The sequence below is a fragment of the Ammospiza caudacuta genome, chromosome 22 (assembly GCF_027887145.1).
Source record: "Ammospiza caudacuta isolate bAmmCau1 chromosome 22, bAmmCau1.pri, whole genome shotgun sequence".
Taxonomy (NCBI): Eukaryota; Metazoa; Chordata; class Aves; order Passeriformes; family Passerellidae; genus Ammospiza; species Ammospiza caudacuta.
This window is the reverse complement of record NC_080614.1, coordinates 5,591,553-5,612,572: the sequence shown is the minus strand read 5'-3', so window position 1 is coordinate 5,612,572 and position 21,020 is coordinate 5,591,553. Positions and strand designations below refer to the sequence as shown.

Below are 21,020 nucleotides of genomic sequence, written 5' to 3'. Positions count from 1 at the left end.
GTTTATCTTTCCTGAGCTAAGCTTATCTTTCCTGACCTAATGCCTCTTAACAGCCTCAGGCCCCAAGGCGTTGGAATAAGGGGTTGGGGAAGCTACTGCGGCTGCTTTGTGTACTTAACAATCCTGCAAAGCTGCCACGGGCTAGGAAAACTACCTTGGAGCAGTTCCCAGTGGGATTTCAAGATCCCTGCCATGCTGTGAGCATCTCTTTCAAACAAGCAAGGAAGAAAAGCCTTTTCCAGATTGTTCAGACCCTCTTGTTACAGCTGTCTGAGAGCAGGCTCATATATCCAGGGTAATTACAAGGCATCAATCATAGAGGCAAGTAATGGGAAGGCTGGGGATCAGACACGCCTGTCTGGCCTCGGCAAAGCTTTTGGTGCTCAGCTGTTCCCAGCAGGTTTCTTCATACCTTGCCCATTCAGCACAGAAATGAAGCAGCAGGAAGCAGTCAGGAGGTTGGCCACCCACTGAAAGGCTTAATGAAGAGCTGATGGACCTAGACAGGGGGAGGAGGTGGGAGCCATGTGGAAATCTGCCCCCCACCTCCAGGGGGAAAGCCAAATCTAAAAATAAAGAGCTGTGTTTGCACCTACCCAAGCCAGACTTTGAAATCAAAAGGATTCAGCACTCACAAACTCCTGCTCGTCTCTAAGGCTGTATTTGCATATTCCCCCCTTGACACCAAGCTCCTGAACAGGGAAAAAACACTGAGTAAAAGGAAAGCCTAGAAGGTTTTTTTGCTCCTTAATCAGAACTCCAGCAACAGCATGGTCCTGAGAAGAAGAGAATGCAACCTCACAACTGTAAGTAACTTCTCTGTTTGTGTTGCTAAGGAGGTAAGATACAAGTCCTTTAAAGAGGACCTTTCACTAGGTACAATCCTGGTTGTTCTTTGGCTGTCATCCTTCTGGCTGGCAGCACTGCTTTTATTGTAAGAGCAGAGAGTTCTTTTTTGGCAGCACAGGACCACCTCTTTGTTGTGACAGGAGCTGGATCCTCCACGTGTCCTGAATGGAGCAGCAGCTGCAGGCAGGCCCCTGCATTCAGCGGGATCCTTTGTCCTTACACTGGAATGCTGTGAGCTGCCACCACCTCCCAAAGGCCTGAAAGAGCAAAGTGTACAAATCAAACACTCGGGTCACCCTTGAGGGGCTGCAGCCATTCTTACAGAAACCCCGAAACACAGCTTTCCTAGCAATGGCTCTGCCAGCTGCCTTACCCTTCACTCAAAACCCTTCCCTGTCTCTCCTGGAGCCAATATGGGGCGTGCAGAGTACAAATCAATGTGACAGAAGAAAGACCAATGCCCTCTAATTTCAGTACCTGCTCCTGTCTCCTTAAAGGAGGCCCTAATCCTGCATGAATCTTTGGGATGCAGGCAGAGGAGCAACTGGATATGAGTTCTAAGGCTTTGCCTGCTCGCTCAAATTCATAAATTCATAGTGATTTGCTTGCCCCTGGGTGCAAGTCAGCACAGTCCTCCTGCACCAATGTGGAGCCTCTTTCCTCCCTGAGTGGGGTCTCAAGAGGCAGGGGATTAGGGGATTAACACCACTAATAACAGCAGGGAGGGGGGCACATGTCAGGGAAATTGACTCCTGACACAAAGCTTTGAAAAACACCCATAGATGAACCCATGTAAAGCTGGAAGCTTTTTTACTGGCTAGTCCAATTCCCTGATGTATTCAACTTCTCCCCAAGCAAGTGCATTGTGCAGGGAGAGAGACACAGGGAAGGAACACCAGTTGTCCCTTTGGGTTGCTTTTTGTATCACTGAGGTCCACTGAATTGAAGAAGGCATAAATGCTTACCTGAGACAGGAGGCTCCTGGCTTCCTGCTCCAGAAGATTCTGCACCACACAGCTTTGCAAGTATCTTTGTCTCCACACCCTCCAGGCCTTTTCCATCAGCTGCTGCTGGTGCTGCCAGGAAAAGAGGCAGCACACAGATTAACTGGGCTCTGGCAGGCAAATGACCTCACTTCCCTCCAGTCCCACCTTGCTCCAGCTGCTTTCCTGAGTCCCTCTTAAAAGACTTTGCACTGGTAACAAACAGAGAGGACTAATAACAGAACTCTTGCTGAGCTGCTCTCTCCAGCACAATGTGGGTAAGTTCCAGTAACCCTGGGGAGAGGACAATGCACCATTGTGCCCCAGTTAGTGTGACTATGGATTTGCTCACACTACACAGGCACCATCCTGTTACCTGGGCAGGCCAGAGCACAGCTCACACAGCTAATGCCCAGGAACCTGGCAGAACATGGCTATGAACAGAAGGGGAAATGCCAAATGACAGCTCTTCATAAACTGTGGGCACCAGTGGGATGTATCAGGAGCACAGATGAGGACAAAGATCATAATAACTGCTGTGAAGTTTTGCGCAGTCTACATTCAATCTAGACAAGTCCTGTTTCAGCTTCCCATCTGTAAGGGCAAAGCACAACTAAATCTGTGGATATGCCAGTCTGTCAAGCTGACATTCCAAAAAGAACAATGGAAAAACCAGCCACAGCAGTAAACCAGGATTTTTGTTGCCTACTGGTATTTGTTAAACCCCCAGGTCTCATCTCCCAGGATGTATGGGAGGCTACAGGCAGAGCAGGCTTGCCCAGTAACACCCATCACTGCCACCCCAGTGGCACCAGACACTCACCAGCACCTGAGCCAGCATCACCACCCTGCTGGCTTCCCTCCACTGGTGCCACCCCCTTGCCAGGCAGAGCAGTTTCCTGTCGTGCTGGCACCGGTGCAGTACCACTGTGTGATGCCACTTCTTCAGGTATCTCCTCCTGCAGGCAAAAGAAGCAAATCAGCTTTACCAGCCATACTGGGGAGCCCTTCCCTGACGGTATTGATTTATTAAAAATATGGATATTGATCTAGTACCGATATCCAACTGTGACAAAGACTCTCTAACAGTTTAAAGTTAGAAAGTGTGTGTTTATTGTGGGATAGCTCCCAAATACACATCTCAATTTACAGGTGATTACAGAGTCCTTTTATCTATACAAGTATTGAACACTCAAAATACAAATGCATATTCATAACTTTGGTACATCTCATTCCCTGCTTCGTATGGTAATTAGTTCAAACACTATTAACCATGCATAGTTTGTTCCTTGAAATGGGTCGGTGGTCCCTTTCATGGGGAGGGGTCCCAAAATGAGGAAGTAAATGAAGTCTTCCTTCGTTCTGACCTTTCTACCTTTTCAATGCAAATATGACAAATGAAACCTTGGTAGAACTCCCATTCCCATCTTCAATTGGTTTCAGAGCAGAGGAGGCCACAATTGTCTGATGTCCCTAAAAGCTATTTATCAGTTTCTATATTCTTCATTATAAACCCAGCTAACCAAACATTATGTTGACAAGCAATCAATTATTAGTTAACTACTAACTCTCAACTTCATCAAGGCCTACCCATTTATTTTGATTATCTCTAACTAAAACCTCATCTCCTCTAAAATCCCTAATTCCTTAAAGTTTGTCTCAGTATCAGCAAGAGGAAGCCCAGAGCCCTGCACTCCACTTACCCAAGCCACTTCTTAGCCCACTCTTCCAAGTCCACCCCTGCTGTGTTCTCCTGGATCCTTGCATGAGCATGAGAGGGTCCTACCACATCAGGTCTCTCCAGCAACCTCTCAGCCCTGTTTTGGCTCCTGTAGATCACCAGCCAGCGCTGAATGGCACTGGGAAAATGTCCAGTTGGTGCTGAATCTTGTTCTCTGCCTCTTCTGCTTTCTAGGAAACAAAAGAGGAATCACACAGGGGCTAACCTTGGAGAGGGAGACATCAGAGCTGCCATGAGCCCTTAGTCCTTCAACTCCTGAACACAGAAGAAATCAACTGAGTTTGATTGCTATGAGCTCCTGCTCCACAGAGGAATCCTGTAGCCATGATATTTTCTGAAAAATCCTTCCTTAGGATTTTTTCTCCTGAGAAGCTGAGAAGCCTCAGGCACAAAATATAAACATTGATTATCTGCTGCTGTGGAATGCAGCAGGTGCATCTGTGATTGGTCTGATGGGGTTGTTTCTAATTAATGGCCAATCACAGCTGGCTCGGACAGAGAGTCTGAGCCACAAGCCTTTGTTATCATTCTTTCTTCTCCTATTCTTATCTAGCCTTCTGATGAAATCCTTTCTTCTATTCTTTTAGTATAGTTTTAATATAATATATGTAATAAAATAATAAATCAAGCCTTCTGAAACATGGAGTGAGATCCTCATCTCTTCCCTCATCCTCGGACCCCTGTGAACATGGTCACAGAATCCCAGTCATTAAGCTGGTAAACACCAATCCCCTTTCCCTCACACTCCCCACATGGGTCTGTGAAAGGAAGAGAGGAGGGAGAATCTTACTGGTGGGCCAAGAGAGAGCCATCTTTCTGCTTTTCCTGACACCTATGAGGGTGCTGCGCTGCCGTAAGCACTGGGAAAAGGCAGCTGCTCTGGTCCAGTAGTTGCAGGCCTGCAAAGAGAAATAACACAGCTGCAGCCAAGAGTAAACACAATGCACACAGCACTCACACAGCCCAGAGACAGGCTCACAGCTCTGCAGGCGCCTTAATGTGCTAGACCCCAGGCTGGAAACTGCACAGATGAGATCCCAGCAGGACTGACTCAGCCCTTCCAAATCAATGGACTTCTTTGTAGTTTGCTAGCTGTGAGTCTTTTGAAAAAAGCTGTATCTCTGGCAACTCACTCTGCTCTGCAGGGACAGTGATTATCCCATCTTATCTTTGAGCAGAGAGGAAGGAGTGCTCTCATCTCTCTGGTCAAAATATCCCCTTTCCTTATTGCTGTGCTCCATATGGTTGCTGCAATCAGTGCCAGATTATGGTGATGAAGTTGTGTGCACAGTCAGTGAAGAATCTCACAGCAGGGACTAAGCAGTCACCACAAATCAAACCAGGTTTTTATGCAAGCCTTGTCACGCTACCTCAGTGCCTCATGACTCACTGAGTTAATAATAGCTGTCTCTTAGGGACCTTTATCTTCCCATACTTAGGGAGCTTTATCTTCTCTTACTTGTTTGACAGTGGTCACAGATCCCAGGCGCAGGGCTCGCTGTCCTCTCGCAGCCACTCGCCAGCGGTGACAGGCTTTACCTGGAGAGAGCTCCTGCCACTTGTGCTTTCTCCCTCCTGGCACCTGTTCAGCTCTCCAGAGTTTGTCCCTCCACTTAATAAAGCTCCCAACCAGCAGTTGGTGCTCTCTGACTCTTTTAAAATAAGAGAGGGCTTCACGCTGCCTTAGGTGACATGCAGTGGCCTGGGCCCAAGTGACAAGGCACCTGAAAAACAGTTCCAAGCACAGAAAGGAAGCAGATGCCTAAAGTAACAATTCCATCTCAGACCAAATTTCACCCTGTCACCTGCCCTGCAGTATCCCACATACATGGCCAAAGCAAGCCAAAGAGCATTCAACAAGAAAAAAGCCTGTTCCTGTTACTGCTGTAATCAAGATTTATGCATTGACCTCTATGCTATGTGCTTTTCCAGTGCCTCATCTCTGGGAGCTGCAAGTTCACACTCTTCAAATATCTTCCTGCTGAAAACCTGCCCTCATTTTACTTCAAGTTCCCAGCACTGTTGCCTGTCACCTACTCAAGAGACTCTGCTTCCCTCTGGCCATTTTAGCATTTCCTCCTATTCAAAGGCCTCTGCAAACTGAATCCAAACTTATACTGTGCTTTTTCTTTGCCTACAAAACAAATTCCTTTCCAAGGCTGCCTTGCCAGTGCACATACTTGGTCCCCCACACACACTAAAAAAAATAAAAATTAATTAGCCAGTCTTCAGTCTATCTCTGTGTTACCAGCTGACCAGAAAGATGGTGATGGATGAAGGCTTTTTCATTTTTCCATTATAGGATGAGAGTAAAACTGTTAAAATTTCCTTCAGCATGGAACCCAGCAGATTCCTGAAGCCTGCTTGCAGCATTTATGACAGCCACTTGCTGTCAAGATTCAAATTTTGTTTCTTGGCTGTCACAAACTAAAGCCCTGTGCACGTGGGATGTACAACTAGAATCTTTGCAAAGACAATTTTATTCCAAAAAATCAACAACTTCAGGAGTTACTATAATCAGCACTGTAAATCTGCACCCACAAAAATCTCTCTGTATCTCACAGGCTGATGCACAGGAGGCCAGTCTTCCTCTGCAAGCAGAGAATGCAATCTGCTTTTAATTCTGGTTTATCTTTTTGGTTCCTTGTTCCATTTGGACCTTAATTATAAAATCACCCCATTGCACCATAGGGCAGAGGGGTGAATATTCTGTGCCTGGAAGGCTTTCTGGAAGATCAAGAGAAGCTGTTCCAGGTTATCCCAGCACAAAAAATGCCCCCTCAAAAGAGAGAGCTCATCCAAGTGAGAAATTAGAAGCACTCTCATCAAAGGAGACTCAGAAGGAAAAGATTAATGGTGGAGACACACTCAACAGGAAGGAGCAACATTAAGGGCTTATCCTAAAAACAATTCCCATGAGGGAGCCACACAGATAGATTTGCAGAGGAAAATGCAATTAGGAGGGGTAAGTGCAGGGTCTAAACATCACAGCCACCAAAGTTTTAGTGGGATTTCAGTTGCCCTTTCCTCTGCAGATCTTTGTGTCCTCTCAGTCTGAACCTGCAATTCAAAAGAAAAACTTATAGGGCCAAACTTGCACTTCTCATACCTTAAAATGAACCCTTGGCATAAATAATCTTATTCATTCTTATCCTCCTGAATTATTTCCTGGTTTACTACAGCTGGACACTTCTCAGCACTTCAGGCAGGCTCTGGCCTCATACAACATAAACTACAAACAAAACTGTTTCAAATAAGAAGACCACTGAACACAGTTAAGAGAGAAAAAAATTTAAATTCTTGTGGTTTTGGGATCTGTCAACATAACATAAGACTCAAAGATAGAGTACAGCTTCACCTATATTGTAATAACACCAAGATGAGTTGAATATCATGGTTCTCCCTCCATAAGCTTTACACTGCTTTGCTGCAGGAACAAATCAATCTCAATTTTTCACATTAAAATAAAATCAACCCACTGTGTCAGAATCCTAAGACTAACTTTGTAAACATCAGATCTCTGCACGCTCTCTGCCCACTATTCCTTTCAGCAAATACTGAGGTGCAAATAAGGCTTTCAAAGTTTAAACTGCACAAATTTGTTTGCATCTCTCCCTTGCTTAGTGCACAAATACCACCCTGCATAACTAAGACTGAATACAAGTTCTGGAAGGAAAATAATTTTTGAATGGGAAAAATGAGGTGGGCTGTGAGGCTTTAGGTAAGAGACCCCTTAATAGAGACATCCTCAGAGAAGTGCTGCTACAGAAGCTCCATTTATACATGAGCTATCCACACTTTCAAAGGCAGGATAATACTACATAAATTGGATACTACTACATAAGTGGATACCACTACATAAATTGCTCTTCATGCAGAGCTTCCCTTGGAAATGTTCTCAAAGAGCAAGAAACAAACCTGTGCAGGAGGAAACGTTCCCAGAACAAAACAGCATATTTCTGCTTCCTTGTTTGGTAATTCCATGCGTGCAGGACCAGCCTCTTCTTCTCCTGGCAGCTGTGCCAGGCCCATTGCTGCTGCAGTTCTCTCAGAGCACGCTTCCCTGTGAGAGAGCACACCTTCCTGAGTTAGCCCAGGGACTGCTTCTCCAGAGAAATAAGAGCAAAAATACATCTCCTGCAAACACCAAATGGGACCAAACTCGCTAAGATTTCCTGTCCTCTCTTTAGCAGCTAAAGAGACTTTTCAATTCACCTTGTAGTTTTTTGTCTGCAAGGCAGTCAGACCTTCTTTCAAATTTTCCCTGCAAGAGAGCATAGATTACTTCCACTCTTATCTGCAAGGCAGTTTTCCATTAAAAATTGGGAGTTTTTCTTCCCTGGCACAGGGCAAGTACTTAGAGCATATGGAATTCCTTGAGGGATCAGGATTGTTAAGATACACCCTGTTCCCAACCTGACTGCTTGGTCTGAGGAGACATGTTCAAACTTGGAATGCTGCATGGAAGCCCATTTAACTCCCCAGCTGCTAAAATACACTGCTTGAACACCCTTTTGTGCAGGTAGGAGTGTCAAAGGAGCATCTTCCTTAATATAAAGCACAACAGAACAGTAGGTCACGTCCTACTGACAGAATGCAGTGACAATGCACCTACTAACTCCTGGTATGTGCTTTTCCAGAGGAGCAGGGCACAGAATTCCAGCCAAAAGTGTGACTTTCTCCATCCCAACTATTCCCAGAGCTGCTCTCTTCTCTAGAGTCAAGTGAGGCAGTGGGATGGGGTCACTCACTTTGCCAGCAGGAGTGCCAATGCCACAGAGCATCAGCAGTCATCTGGTGAGAATGACACCTGAATCTCCGGTCAGCTTCCACTTTCTGGGCCAGTCTCCTTCTCCACAGGCTGAAAGCCATCTGGACACAATAAACTCCATGTTTTAGGGCTGCTGCTGCTTCTTGGTTCTTATTTTCCATGACCCAGTGGTGCCAGCTGAGAAAGGCTCTGAGAAGGACAAAGGTTGCTGCACTGATTGTAGGAACATCTCACAGAGATACACACCTTTGTAATGGAAAATTTAACAACAAACATACACACGAGGGAGTTTTGGAAACACATCTGACCTGTAAATATCCTTTCACCATTAAACATCAGGGGAAATGATGGACAGGACAAACTGTTTCTGCCCTGGCTGTGCCAAGCCTGTTGTGCTCCTCAGCTTTGGAATCAGTAGAGAGCAAGGCCAGTTCAGTGGATAGGAAGTTACCAGGACTTGTTATCAGCAGAGCTGGGCTTCCTCTAATTTGTGAGGCATTCCATCAAACCAGAAATTACTGTGTTCCTACATAGTCATTTTGAAGCTGGAAAAACCCCAAAATAATGGACTGCAAAATTCCCACTGAAGACAAAATAAAATAGCTAGAAGAAGAATTTTTTCCTTTTTTTAAAATTAAAGCAAGTGTAAAGCTTTCAAAACAGAGAGCTTTAGGAAACTTCTGGAAAGCATGATCCCTACCGAGACAGCTGAACACGCCTGCAGTGCTGCTGGGCCTTGACATGGTGTTGAGTTTGAGCTGACCAGACCATGAAGCACCTCTTCAGGCAGTGCTGCTCTGCTTGCTGCCTCACTGAGTTGTCAGAGGTGTAATCCTGTAATCCAGAAAGGCAAAAAAGGGCCTTGAACTGCCGTTATATCAGTTACTCCACACAGCTCAGCTGTGTCTCCCTGCCACTGTCACTTGTGTGATTCCCCAGCTCCATCCCTCACCCATCCACCCCACATGAACAGCCAGACACGAGGGTCTAACACATCCTTTTTAAACCCCTGACATGCCCCACATGAGCAGCCAGACATGAGGGTCTAACACATCCTTTTTAAACCCCTGACATGCCCCACATGAGCAGCCAGACATGAGGGTCTAACACATCCTTTTTAAACCCCTGACATGCCCCACATGAACAGCCAGACATGAGGGTCTAACACATCCTTTCTAACTCCATGACACCTGCCCTACTTCCACTCAGCTGGGAGGGAAGAGTTACCCTGAGAAAAGCCTCAATCTCCCAAATCTTCTGTTTGAGAGAGAACAAAATAGCAGTGAGACCTTCCATATGCTGATATTGAAACCCAAAGGTTCTTTGCTAAATTTGAATATGCAAAAACACTCGTATATTTACATTTTACACACTTTCTAGCCTTACCTCTTCCCATTCAGAGTAACTGGTGAGAGGCTGGGAATTATTATCTGGACTCTGCAGCACTGAAGACTGGAACTGATTTCCCACAAACCAATTTCTTCTGCAAGACAAAAGTGTTGGGTGAGGAAGGAAAAAAAGAAGATCCCCTGGAAGGATGGTGTGACATGACATGAGGGATTATCCAGAAGGAAGGAATTCAGCCTGTTCAAACAAGGGTTACTCCTACCAGCATCCCAAAAAACCAGTCTCCAACTCACCCAGATGCAGGGAAGGAGCTCTGCAGGCACAGCTCAGCTGGCAGCTCTGTGCACTGGTGGAATTGAAGGAAAGAACTGTGACATGACACAGGTGTGACATCCTCAGCAGCCACAGGGGAGGAGAAGCCATGCTGGCTGCTGTCACTTAGACTGCATTCCTGCAGGTATGAAGGGAGGAACATGCTGTGAGGTGAGTGTCCTCACAGTGGAAGAACCCAGCTAACAGCTCTGACCATGCCATTTATTCCTTTTCTTATCAAGGATTCAGGCAAATCCAAAATGCATCCAAAGGAATTCTAGGCTAGCCATGACACTCTGGAGAGCAAACATGTAAGTGGTGGGAAAGTTATTTCTATACTAATAATTTCCATACTGAATCCAGAAATACATGTATTTCTATATTGAGAAAAGGGGAAATGAGCATGTGCACTGTCCCAGTGAGGAAGCTCTTTATATCTCATCCCTTCCACACTGCAGCCACAAACAGAAACAACTGTACAAGGGAAACTCACTAGCTCAGCTTCCCACATCTCTAATTGATGAACCAGAAAAGGCACAGAGAGCATTGACTTTACCTTTAGATTTCATTTCAGCTTGAAGACCCCACAGATTCAGCACTAAATTTTAAGCACAGTTTGCTGATGACAATATCATGTTGAAGCAGAAATTTCCCCTGAAACATCCCAGCAATTTAATACCTCAGAGCAGTTTAGGTGTACCAAGACCTTCTCACCTTTTCCAATGAGCTTTGAGAGGTCAGAGTAGCTGGTGCACTGCTGTCAAAGCCAGATGATGTTGAGAGGTCCTCAGAAAACAGCATGGCAAGAGGTTCCTCATAGACAGCTCTGTGCAAGTGCTTAGAATTTTGTTCAATTGTCTTCAGCATGAGATACTTTTGGTGCCATAATTTCAGAGCTTTTCTGAGTTTACACTGCTCCAAAGCCTGAGAGAAAGAACTGAGACAGAAGATACTGAGACAGTGAAGTGAAAGAAGAACACCAGAGGGGGTGACTAGCACAGACATGATGGACAATAGACAGGGTAAAAGGGGCTCTGGCAAAAGGTTCAGAAAATCAAGTGGACACTACTGTGGGCAGGGCTCCAGGGACTGGTGGTTCTGCACTCACTCAGCCTTGTGATGCTCACACAGCCTTGTTTTCCACAGCAGATATACTCTCTGCAGCTTCAGTTTTTGGCAGAAGTCATCAAAAGAATAGACTGTTTTCTCCAGAAACTGTTTCTCTCCCGTCCATATCTGACATTCATGCCTCTTTGTCACATTCTTGTCAGTTGCTGAGCTCACAACTGCTCCTTAACCAGTTACATAAAGGAACAAGAGATTGTCTCAAGGCATTCCAACTCAGCCCAGCCCAACCCTCAAATTGCTTCTTTTCAGCAAGGTTTAAGAGTTTATGTTTGGTTTATGATGCAGAGCAACAAACCTCCCTGGTAGCTTCACTGACACACCCAGAACCACTCCTCTGCCCACCCTGGTTTGCTCACACCCTGTATCATCTGAGCCCCGGAGTTTTCAGGCTGTTTTCAGTGTACAAGAGGAGGAAGGAGCTTAAACACCTCTAAAGTTTGGATTCTGCACAGCCCCCAAGCTGCTCACCATAATGTTGCCTCCACTGCAGGAGGAAGAGGTTCAGCACTGCCTGCTTATCACCTCCTCTGACCTGCAGCATCCCAACCCACTGCTGGAAGTGCTTCCTCAGTGATACTGCTCTGAGATGGGCCAGGTTGCACCTGTCAAGTGCCTTCTGCTCAGCAGTCTCCTTCCATGTACTGAAGCACCTGAGAATGCCAAAGGCAAATGCTGAAAAACACTTAAACAAGATTATGTGTCTTCTTGAGACTAGGTTTAGTTCAGGAAAGACAGACACAAGCTGACCCCTGAGCTTTTTTTTTGTTTATTTCAGTAAATAGCCACTGTCATGCTTAGAGCACAGCAGCACAGTGGCTGCCCTTTGGTTTGGTCCTTCAGAACATCAAAAGTCAGGACAAAAATGTTTTGGCAGTGCACGGGAGGCAAGTCTAACATCTCTGGCCACAGCAGTTTCTTTTTATGTTTCTACCCCTACTTTCATCTTTATTAACTCCTGAAACAAAAGGATAGATGACTTTAAGATGGAACAAATATTACTGTTGGGTTGGCTCTGTTATTCCATGGACTTTCACAAACAACAGATTTTTCACATGAAAACCAGATCTCACCAACTCACCAGGAGACCAAATTTCTTTGGATTTGAGTTGTCAGTGTTAGAATCTTTTTCATTTCCAAGCTTTGGGAATGCCACATCCAGAAAATGTTTTGTAGCTTCTTCTTCTCCAGCAGAGCACGGGCTTCCAAAAGCCTGGCTTCCTCTTTGCTCAGCAGCTCCTTCTGCAGGCGCCACAGTCTGAAAGCTGCTGTGTCACAGGGCAGGAAGAGATTGACAGGAAGAGAAACAGCAGAAGAACTTCAAACAACTTCGTGTCACACAGCAAACACTCCCTGGCTTAAATCCAAGCTGCCAGAGGAAGGACACTTAAGGAAGGCAGCTCACATTGCTGGAGCAACACATGCTGCAGCTGAATTCATACAAGGAATGGGGCAAAATTTGTATGGCATGGTGAGTGGCCATCCTCCACCATCACACATACTGGTCCCAGCTACTTGTGCCACTGTTATATTTTCTGAAAAATCCCCTTGCCCAGGATTTTGCTCCTGGGAAGCTGGGAAGTCTCAGAGAAAAAGGAAAACAATAATTATCTGATTTGCTTCTCCTGTGTTTTGCTGCTTTGGAATGGGTTTGGAGATTGTTTATCCAACAGGTGATTTTTTCATTGGTTTCTGCTGTAAATTGTTTTGACTTAATGGCAAATCATAGCCAAGCTGTGTCAGGACTCTGGAAGGAGTCACGAGTTTTCATTCTTTTAACCTTCTGTCTCTATCCTTTCTGTATTCTTTAGTATAGTTTAGTATAGTATTCTTTTATATAATATAGTATCATAAAATAATAAATTAGCCTTCTGAGAACATGGAGTCAGATTCATCGTTCCTTCCATCATCTAAACCCCACAAATACAACATACTTGCAGAATCACATTCTGAAAGAGCTCAAAGCAACAACCAGACACAAAGCACAAGAACTGGTGAAACAGTGAACACCTCCAAGCTGTCCAAGGCTGTGGAATGTGTGCTTACCAGCCAGCCTCCTCATGTCTCTGATTGCTTCAACTCCCCAGCAGAACTCATCTCCTCTCTGCCTGCGACGAAGCTGTGTCCACAGCTCTCCCTCCATCCTGAAAGAGCCACAAACATCCTTAACATCCAGCTGTCCAAAGAGGCACTGACAGAACAGAATCCAGGGCTATCCTCTCTCTTTTTGTCTCAACTTGTTCTTTTGCCTTCAGAATTAGAAGCCTCAACAAAAGGCTTTTCTTTTGACACCTCTTCTGCCAAACTACTGCTAGAGACTGTAGCATTGCCTCACTCCAACCTCATTTACTCCTGTATCACATATGCAGGGGATAGCTGAAGCAAAGAATTAGTACAGGAGTATTTCTGTCAGACACTCAGACTGCAAACACCGGTACACAGAAGCTCTGAAATAGGACTGTTTAGTTTTTAACATTAAACTGCTGATTCTTGCAGTTTATCCACAGCAATACATCCAAGGACACGGAAACAAGTCTGCCATCATTTGAGAAAAATTTGCCCTGTGTTTGTAACCCTTCCTTTGTCCAAGAAAACAGAAAGAGAATACTCTCTGCTTACCTATGAGCCTGCTCCATTTCCTTTGAGTATCCTGCTGGAAGCTGATGCTGAGCTGGGGTTGTCATAGTGGCCAATCTTCCTACTCCAAAAATCCCTGCTGATGGACTTTGGGTGTAGGAGTAAGGCTCAGGCTGCAGAGCTTTCTTCTGGCTCTGTTTTGCCATAGCTTCCTTCCACTGAAGAAGAAACCACATGATCAGAACAAACTGCAGACAGAGTATTGGTCCCGGGGTCTCCATCACAGAATTTCACACAGGGTACCCCTTCCTCCTCCCTATCCAAACAGGATCTGTGCCTTCTCTGACTGCACAGCAAAAAGTTCATGGCACCACCATCCCCAGGCAGTGCTCACCCTCTGGAAGCTGGCAGCTAGCACAGCTGAAGCATGTCTCTGCTGGGCCACCTCCAATTGTATCCTCCTTTGGTGCACAATCCCCTGCAGAGCACCAAAGCCCTTCTGAAGCAGCTGGTGTCTGTGGAGCTGTGTGGCTGCCCTCTTCCAAAGGATGTATCTCCTCCAGGCTTGGAAACACCTTGCTAGGATTTGTTTGTCACACAAGTGCCAGAAACTTAAAAATGAAAAACAGAGGTGAGTTCCTGTTACACAGAAAGGAAAGTCAAACCAGCCAGGAGGTGGCAATCAGAGTTCAGCCATCGAGTTGTAAAGAGGTTATTTCAAATAATTCTCTCTAAAGAATGGAAAACATGCAATCTCACACCAAATTAAGGAATCACTGTTGCTAAACAGGTAGCAACCTCATTCATGTCTTATCCACAAATTTGAATTCCATCTCATGGATAAGTCTAGCTCTTGATCTTCTCTAATTGTGTGGGGAGCACATCAGAATTTGCTGCATTGAAAAGTAGCACTGATGATACCAACACTTCCTCATTTCAAGCAACAACTAAGGCTGAATTTAGAAGACAGCATTGAAAAGATACAGAAATTATATTTCAGGTCATGCTGCATTCTAAATGACAACCCTTTGAAAAGAAGTGGATGCAGCCCCTCAGCCAACCACAGTAGATTAATGTAGGCTAAGTCCCAATCCCAAATGTTCCTAGGGACATGGCTCCTTAGCCAGTTTCCAGAAGTGCTCCTCAGTTAACTACCAGCACACTCACACTTAAACACAGAGTCCTTTTACCTTTGCTCATTCACCTTCAATGACCAGAAGCTGCTCTCTGAGATCTGCAAACAGACAAGAGACAGTAATTCACAATTATTCACACTGCTCCACTCTATTGAAGAATCTGTCTTTGTGGCACACATCATTTTGGATGGAGACCAGAGCAGGACTGCCTCAAGATCATGTATTATGTGGGATGCCTTGGACACTGCTCCCACACCATTGCTCTGTGAATATTCTTATGTACTTCAGACATAAAAAGGTACAAAAAGCCTGAAATCTCAGGGCCCTGCAACAATGCACAGAGTAAAATCCAGTTTAATGCTTTCCTTCAGCATGCAGATCAGGGAATATAAACAGGTGTTTACATTCCCAAAAGAACCAGGTTGACAAGCTGGTCTTTAAGAAGAAACATGTGAGATGGAAAGATGCATATGTTGGGATGAAGAAGGACTGTAAGAGATGAGATTGTGGCTATTCAGTGACAAGAAAAAAATGATAGGACAAGCATCCCCATCACTTGTACCTCAACTCTGCACCTCTAGCAAGCGGCAGAAACAAGCACAAGTAATACCTGTGGACAGAGATGCTTCACAGTGACCACACCCTCACCTCTCTGGGCACAGTTCTCTGTGTCTGGCTCCCTTCTTCACAGCACCATGGTTCTTTGGCATTCCTTTCTACAGAACATTCTTCAGGCTGCTCAAGAGGCCCATCAGCTTCCAAATTCCACCGGCTGCTTTGGCAGGAGTATTTGTTTCTCCTTCCTTCTCTGCTCATGTTCACACAATCTACATCAGAATGTTCATTAAAGCCTTCTTCAGCTGGTGTTCCCAAAGGATTGGACTGGCTGCTGCCCACTGCAGCTGTTCTTCTGCCTGCTGGTGATCTGGAGTGAGACACCTCTTCTGACTCTTTGCTGCACTTAACATCAGAGTTGTTGACTTCTACAGATTTAGCACTAAGCTGCTGGCCTGGTCTAAACTCTTTATCTCCAGAATGAGAAGTGATGCTCACACACACTTCTGTAGGAGTCCCACACGTGGCTACACAAACATTCCTCTGAGCTCCCCCCAAATCTGTCTCCAGTAACACCTGCAGACCCTCTGGATCCAGACTGGCTGAAAGGTTTTTCTTCCAAGACTCAGCACATGGAGACCCCCCATAGGATGTCTGTTCTCCTTTAACAACCTTTCCAAGAGAATGACTTTTTCTGTGAGCATAAAGACTACCAGTCTCCAGAGATGGCTTTACCAGGGACTGGCATCTGAACAAAGGGGAGCAATTGAAGGAGGAATCTGCTTCTGTACCCACTAGCCTGCCAGAGCCCCCTCCAGAAGCAAGGGTTTGTGGTTGAATACCACCTGAAATTTTGGTTCTCCATGTGTTAGAGCCAATGTATCTGTATCTGTAAGAGCCAGAGAGAGGCTCAGCAGCACTGAAGTCTCTTCTCACTGCACTAAGGCTCCAGTCTTTAGCAAATGGGACACTCCATTTCAATCTTGCCTGAGCAGCACTGGTTCTTACTGCAGCTAGCTGCTCTCCCATGGTCAGGATACTGGGACCTAAATCATCAGGAGCAAAGCAGGAATGGCCAAGGACTGGAGAAGACTCAGACTCCAGAGGGAGGGAACCCCGAATCCCCATCAAAGCACTTTCTTGCTCCAGCCTCTGGACTGAACAGCACAAGCTAGCAGGAATCTGTGAGGATTCCAAAAGAGACTGAAAAGACTCCAGATTAGATACATCAAGATTCCCCAGGGTCAGGGCTGAACTGTGACAAGTGTTCACACTTTCACCTGAGCTCCATAAAGAAGGACCCACCACTAATTCATGCCTAAGAGGGGAATCTGCAGCATGAGATGACAAATGTGCATTGGCCACTAAAGGGCTCACAGGATTCATACAGGAAGCAGCAGAAGGCTGATGCTGTTGGCTTTCCACCAGAGAGTCACAATTCTTGTTCCTTCTTTCTGAATAGTGATGGTGAACAGTGGGTATGGAGCAGCTACCAGCTGCCTTGGCTTCCTGAAAAGTCAAAACTCTCACTCCTTCTCCCTCCCAAAACACAAGGCTCAAGGTGAAAGTGCCTCTGGGGGAGATGCAAAGCAGGGAGGACTGACAAAGCAAGATGAGGACTATGAACTACACACTTAGAGCTGTGCTGCTGCAGCCTGGAGCACAGATTATGCTGCTGCAGCAAGCAGGAGCTGCAGAACTGGCTGGCAGTGTCCAGGAAGGGCTGAGAAGGGCAGGAGAGATTAGTCTGTCTTCAGACCGGCATCTCCTCCCATCTGACTCAGGCCAGGGATGAGAAATGTCTACTCGACCTCTAGTGCCCAAATACAGACTGAAATTCACGTTCTTCTCAATGTTTCTGTGCTCTGAAGAAAAACAAGAAGAAATATAAGCAAAGGACTGTGAGTATTTCCTATGTCATCTTGCCTAGTTTGCCAAAGCCTTTGGGTACTTTCCTTGTGAATTTCTTGTCTCTGATCCACCAGCCTCAGTCCTCAAAGTGTTATGGACACTGCTCTCTTCCTGTTTTTCAGCAGACAATCGTATCTGGCAGAGCACGAATGAATGAAAAGGACAGATTCAGTTCTCCACAAAAAACCTGGAAAACAAAGACTTCCAGCATTATACACCAGAAGGAGTCTGTTGCTAGCAAGGCTGAATTACCCCAAGCTCAAGGCTACACAGACTTATTTCTTTTTGCCTGCACTAAAGGATGAAACCATGTTTTACATATTCATAAAATCCACACTGTCCCCTAATCTGGAAGATTTACAGCATAGCTGGGAGACCTACTGTGCAGTCTAGCCACTAAGTCTGATGGTTATACATATAACATTCATGCTGAAAATGGATTCTTAAGTTGCTGCTAACAGGCAAGTGCAATTTGAGAGGACTGTGGTTCCATTCCCTCAGATTTTAAAAGCAAGTTGTCAATCACTGTCATTCTAACCACCATTCTTTTCCACCTCTCTTTTTAAAAATGAAAATGGTATTCTGTAAAGACACACACATCTCTATCATCTTAAAGCCCCCTAGTCAATCTCAGAAGAGACAGCAACGAAATCAATGCCCATTGTCTTTTTCAAACACACTCTAATCCCAGAAAGCCTCCTGCCAAATTGCACTGTTTCTAAGCTGTGTTTATCTCATTCTCTTCTGAAGGAACATTGGAGGCTCAGTTGCCCCTGTTTGTAACAGCTCATTTTTCCCTCTCACATGCAAACTCCTTCAGTAATCACCACAATCTGGGGAGCAAACACAGTTTCTAAAGCAGCAGGAGACAGTCAGGCAGTGCTGCAATTATCGCTGGGAACTGCTGTTACTGCCTTTCATCCATCACCGAGGGTGCCACCACGGAAAGATCTCATTATTTCCTCCAGACCAGTTGAAGTTGGCAACTACAGAGTGAACAGACAAAGCACAGCTGCCTTCCTTGGGGTGCCTATCACTGCATGAAGTATAACCACAAAATGCACTGGTGTTCCACAGAAGCACTCAGTGCATCCCAGAAATATCCAATCAACAAGCAGTGTATCACAAAAAGGTGTTACAAAGGATTTAAATTGCAAAAGGACATAAATCCACCACGTTTTTCAGTGTTATTTTGCTCTGTGAACACCCAAAACCTGGCTCTGGACTACCTTATGCTCAAGAATCTGGACATAATCTATTTTCTTGATAATAATCTATTTTCTTGATAACTTGTGATTTTTTTTAGCTCTTCATTTCAATTTTTTGTGCTAGGCACCAGGTTCTCACCACATCACCATGGTTATTTCAGGTGGTGTCCTTCACCTCACTCATTCCTAATTTCAGGTGTCATTGAGATCTGGAAGAAATAGTATCCTTTCAAAATCACATTTGTCTGCCTTCTGATATTGCTACTCAGATCTTTAACATAACAACTTTAAAGCAGTAGGGTTAATCTCAGTCACAACAAGATCTTATCAAGATCTTTTTTAAAACTTCTTCTGAGGCCAAAAGATACTCAAGGCAAACTGCACATTTTATGAACTGCAAAATCCATGACCAATGGATTTTATGTTAGTTTTTATGATTCCAACTAAAACATTTAATGCAGGCTTACTATATACACACTAACACATTAAAACCTAAAACAAATTCAATTAAGCAAAAAATAAAGATGGTCAAGTTATTTCTGTTGTTATAGGCAAAACAAAATAAATAGCACAGTTAATGAAAAGTAAATCAAGCTCTTTTAAGCAAATACCATTTCAGCAATACAGTAACAATGCCAGACCCTTAATAAACATATTTGCACTGCACACACAGCGCTTATTCCCAATCCCTGCAGATCAAGACTGATCCATTTCATATTCCAAGTAAGGGCCCGTGATTACTCTGAGCTCACACTTTAGCTGCCTTAGAAAGCAGGTTTTTTCCAAACACTTCTCAGCATTACAAACCAAACCAAACATCGCTGCTGCCACATGATGCCTGTGAGACCAACAAGTATTGGAATATTACCAACACAGCCAGATGGGATGTGCCTGAGCTTGTCTGAACCAAAAAGCGGCAACTGTGGTGTTTCACCCCAGAGACACCTTTGGCTGCTGGATGTGTGGTGTTTCACCCCAGAGACACCTTTGGCTGCTGGATGTGTGGTGTTTCACCCCAGAGACACCTTTCGCCAGCTGGGTGCTGCAGCTGGGTGCTTGGAGGCAATTCCAGGCATGCAAGGAGCTCCAATGGCTGCGGGATGGAGCTTTTCCCCATGACAGGGTCTGCTCCTCAGGTTTACCTCTGGTGGAGAAGCTTTGAGGCGATGGTGAAGGAAAGGAGTCGGTTCTGATGGAGGGTTTGGATCCAGAGCTTTATTCTGGCCCACAGGCCTCTGAATGCAGCACCAGCTCCAACAGAACTCCCTGAGCCCGTGGTTGCTGTTCCTTTTAACCCTGGGGAGAGGGGCAGGGAAGGGTAGGGAGCCACCAACCAGGTACATGGAGGAGGTCTGAAGGGACAAAGGACACCTGGATAGCTTAATGTCTCTCTAGGGGTAGAGGGCATCTTTTGAATTCTGCCAATCACTCGATTCCCTTCTGGAATGACAGGATTGACAGGGGGCAAGGGAGGGGGAAGGAGAGGTGATGGATACACCTAGGGAAAGAATCTTCAGGGAGAAACCCGGGGTATCTGAAGCAAACCATGACATCACACCGCAACAAACAAGCACACACACGGGTAGTCCTCCCTCCGCAGCGCTGCCATCCAAGCACCCAAGAGGCAGTAATGGGAGTGAGAAATTCCTCACCCACAGCCGAGGCTCCACTTACCCACTCCGAGAGGCACCGGCAGCACTGCTGGGCCCCGGGGACCGACCCCACTGAGCGTCTGAGCCGGCACCTCCTTCGCGGCCACAGCCACCCTCGGCCCCCTCAGCGCCCGCTCCAGCTGCGGCTCCATAAGCAGCTTATCCCCCCGATTAGGTCGGTCACCGGGGCTACAGATGGCCGGGGAAAGCCGCTCTGGGCCATGGCTAATTAAAGCCGGGGCCCGGCCGGGGAGAGGGGGGCTCATGCCGGGCGGGAGCCGTGCCTGTCCCGGGCAGGGCTTCAGGACAGCGGACCCCGAACCCGCCAGCGCTGAGGGAAGCACCTGCGGGAGCCGTGCCTGTCCCGGGCAGTGCCTCAGGACACCGCCATGGCTTCCTCTTCTCCCTCCTTCCCCACCCGAACCCGCCAGCGCTGAGGGAGGCACCTGCCCTGGGCGGGCTAGGCTTAATGATGGGAGCTGCCTGCTCACCGCCAAAATGCCGGGCACAGCAGGACCTGAGGGTTTAAAACAACAAAGCGAAACCAGGTGAATGGAGCATCGCAGCTGTGTGGGTGAGGAGATCTCACTGAGACCCCCTGAGAGGCAGCAAGGCCATGCTCTGGCACAGCAGCCCCGTGAATCCCCTCACGCCCTCCTGAACCAGATACAAACACTCTCTTCCTCCTCAGCCAGGAGAGGGGTCTGTTTTTATCATCACCTCTGATTTACTGCCCAAAATAGGTATCCTCGAGGCACTGTAAGATCAGTGTTACTCGTGCCTTGCTCTGCTTCTTGGAGCTCCCAAATGTACCAAATTTCCCACAGAAAAACGCATGGCAGGTCAGCTAGAT

At 46.0% G+C, this 21,020-nt stretch overlaps 1 protein-coding gene across 1 annotated transcript; it reads right to left on the bottom strand.

The window, feature by feature from the left end:
* Nucleotides 1-1,046: 1,046 nt before the first annotated feature.
* C22H1orf167 (chromosome 22 C1orf167 homolog) lies at nucleotides 1,047-20,433 on the bottom strand. The gene is made up of 14 exons (XM_058818546.1): nucleotides 20,194-20,433; nucleotides 14,896-14,939; nucleotides 11,611-11,781; nucleotides 9,985-10,059; nucleotides 9,731-9,827; nucleotides 9,045-9,178; nucleotides 8,325-8,533; nucleotides 7,492-7,636; nucleotides 5,033-5,297; nucleotides 4,364-4,472; nucleotides 3,536-3,743; nucleotides 2,656-2,791; nucleotides 1,815-1,925; nucleotides 1,047-1,106 (listed from the first exon to the last, which is right to left on the bottom strand). Exons 1-14 carry the CDS (start codon nucleotides 20,431-20,433, stop codon nucleotides 1,047-1,049), a joined length of 2,004 nt encoding a protein of 667 aa, XP_058674529.1.
* Between the last annotated feature and the right edge of the window lie 587 nt (nucleotides 20,434-21,020).

Excerpts from the sequence above, each read along its gene's own strand:
- C22H1orf167 (XM_058818546.1), bottom strand. The coding sequence starts at position 20,433 with ATGAGCCCCCCTCTCCCCGGCCGGGCCCCGGCTTTAATTAGCCATGGC. Across the intron at positions 5,298-7,491 it reads GAACGTTTCCTCCTGCACAG|GTGCCTTGTCACTTGGGCCC; the intron begins GTTTGTTTCTTG and ends ACTGTTTTTCAG. Across the intron at positions 3,744-4,363 it reads GGCTCTCTCTTGGCCCACCA|AAAGCAGAAGAGGCAGAGAA; the intron begins GTAAGATTCTCC and ends TTTGTTTCCTAG.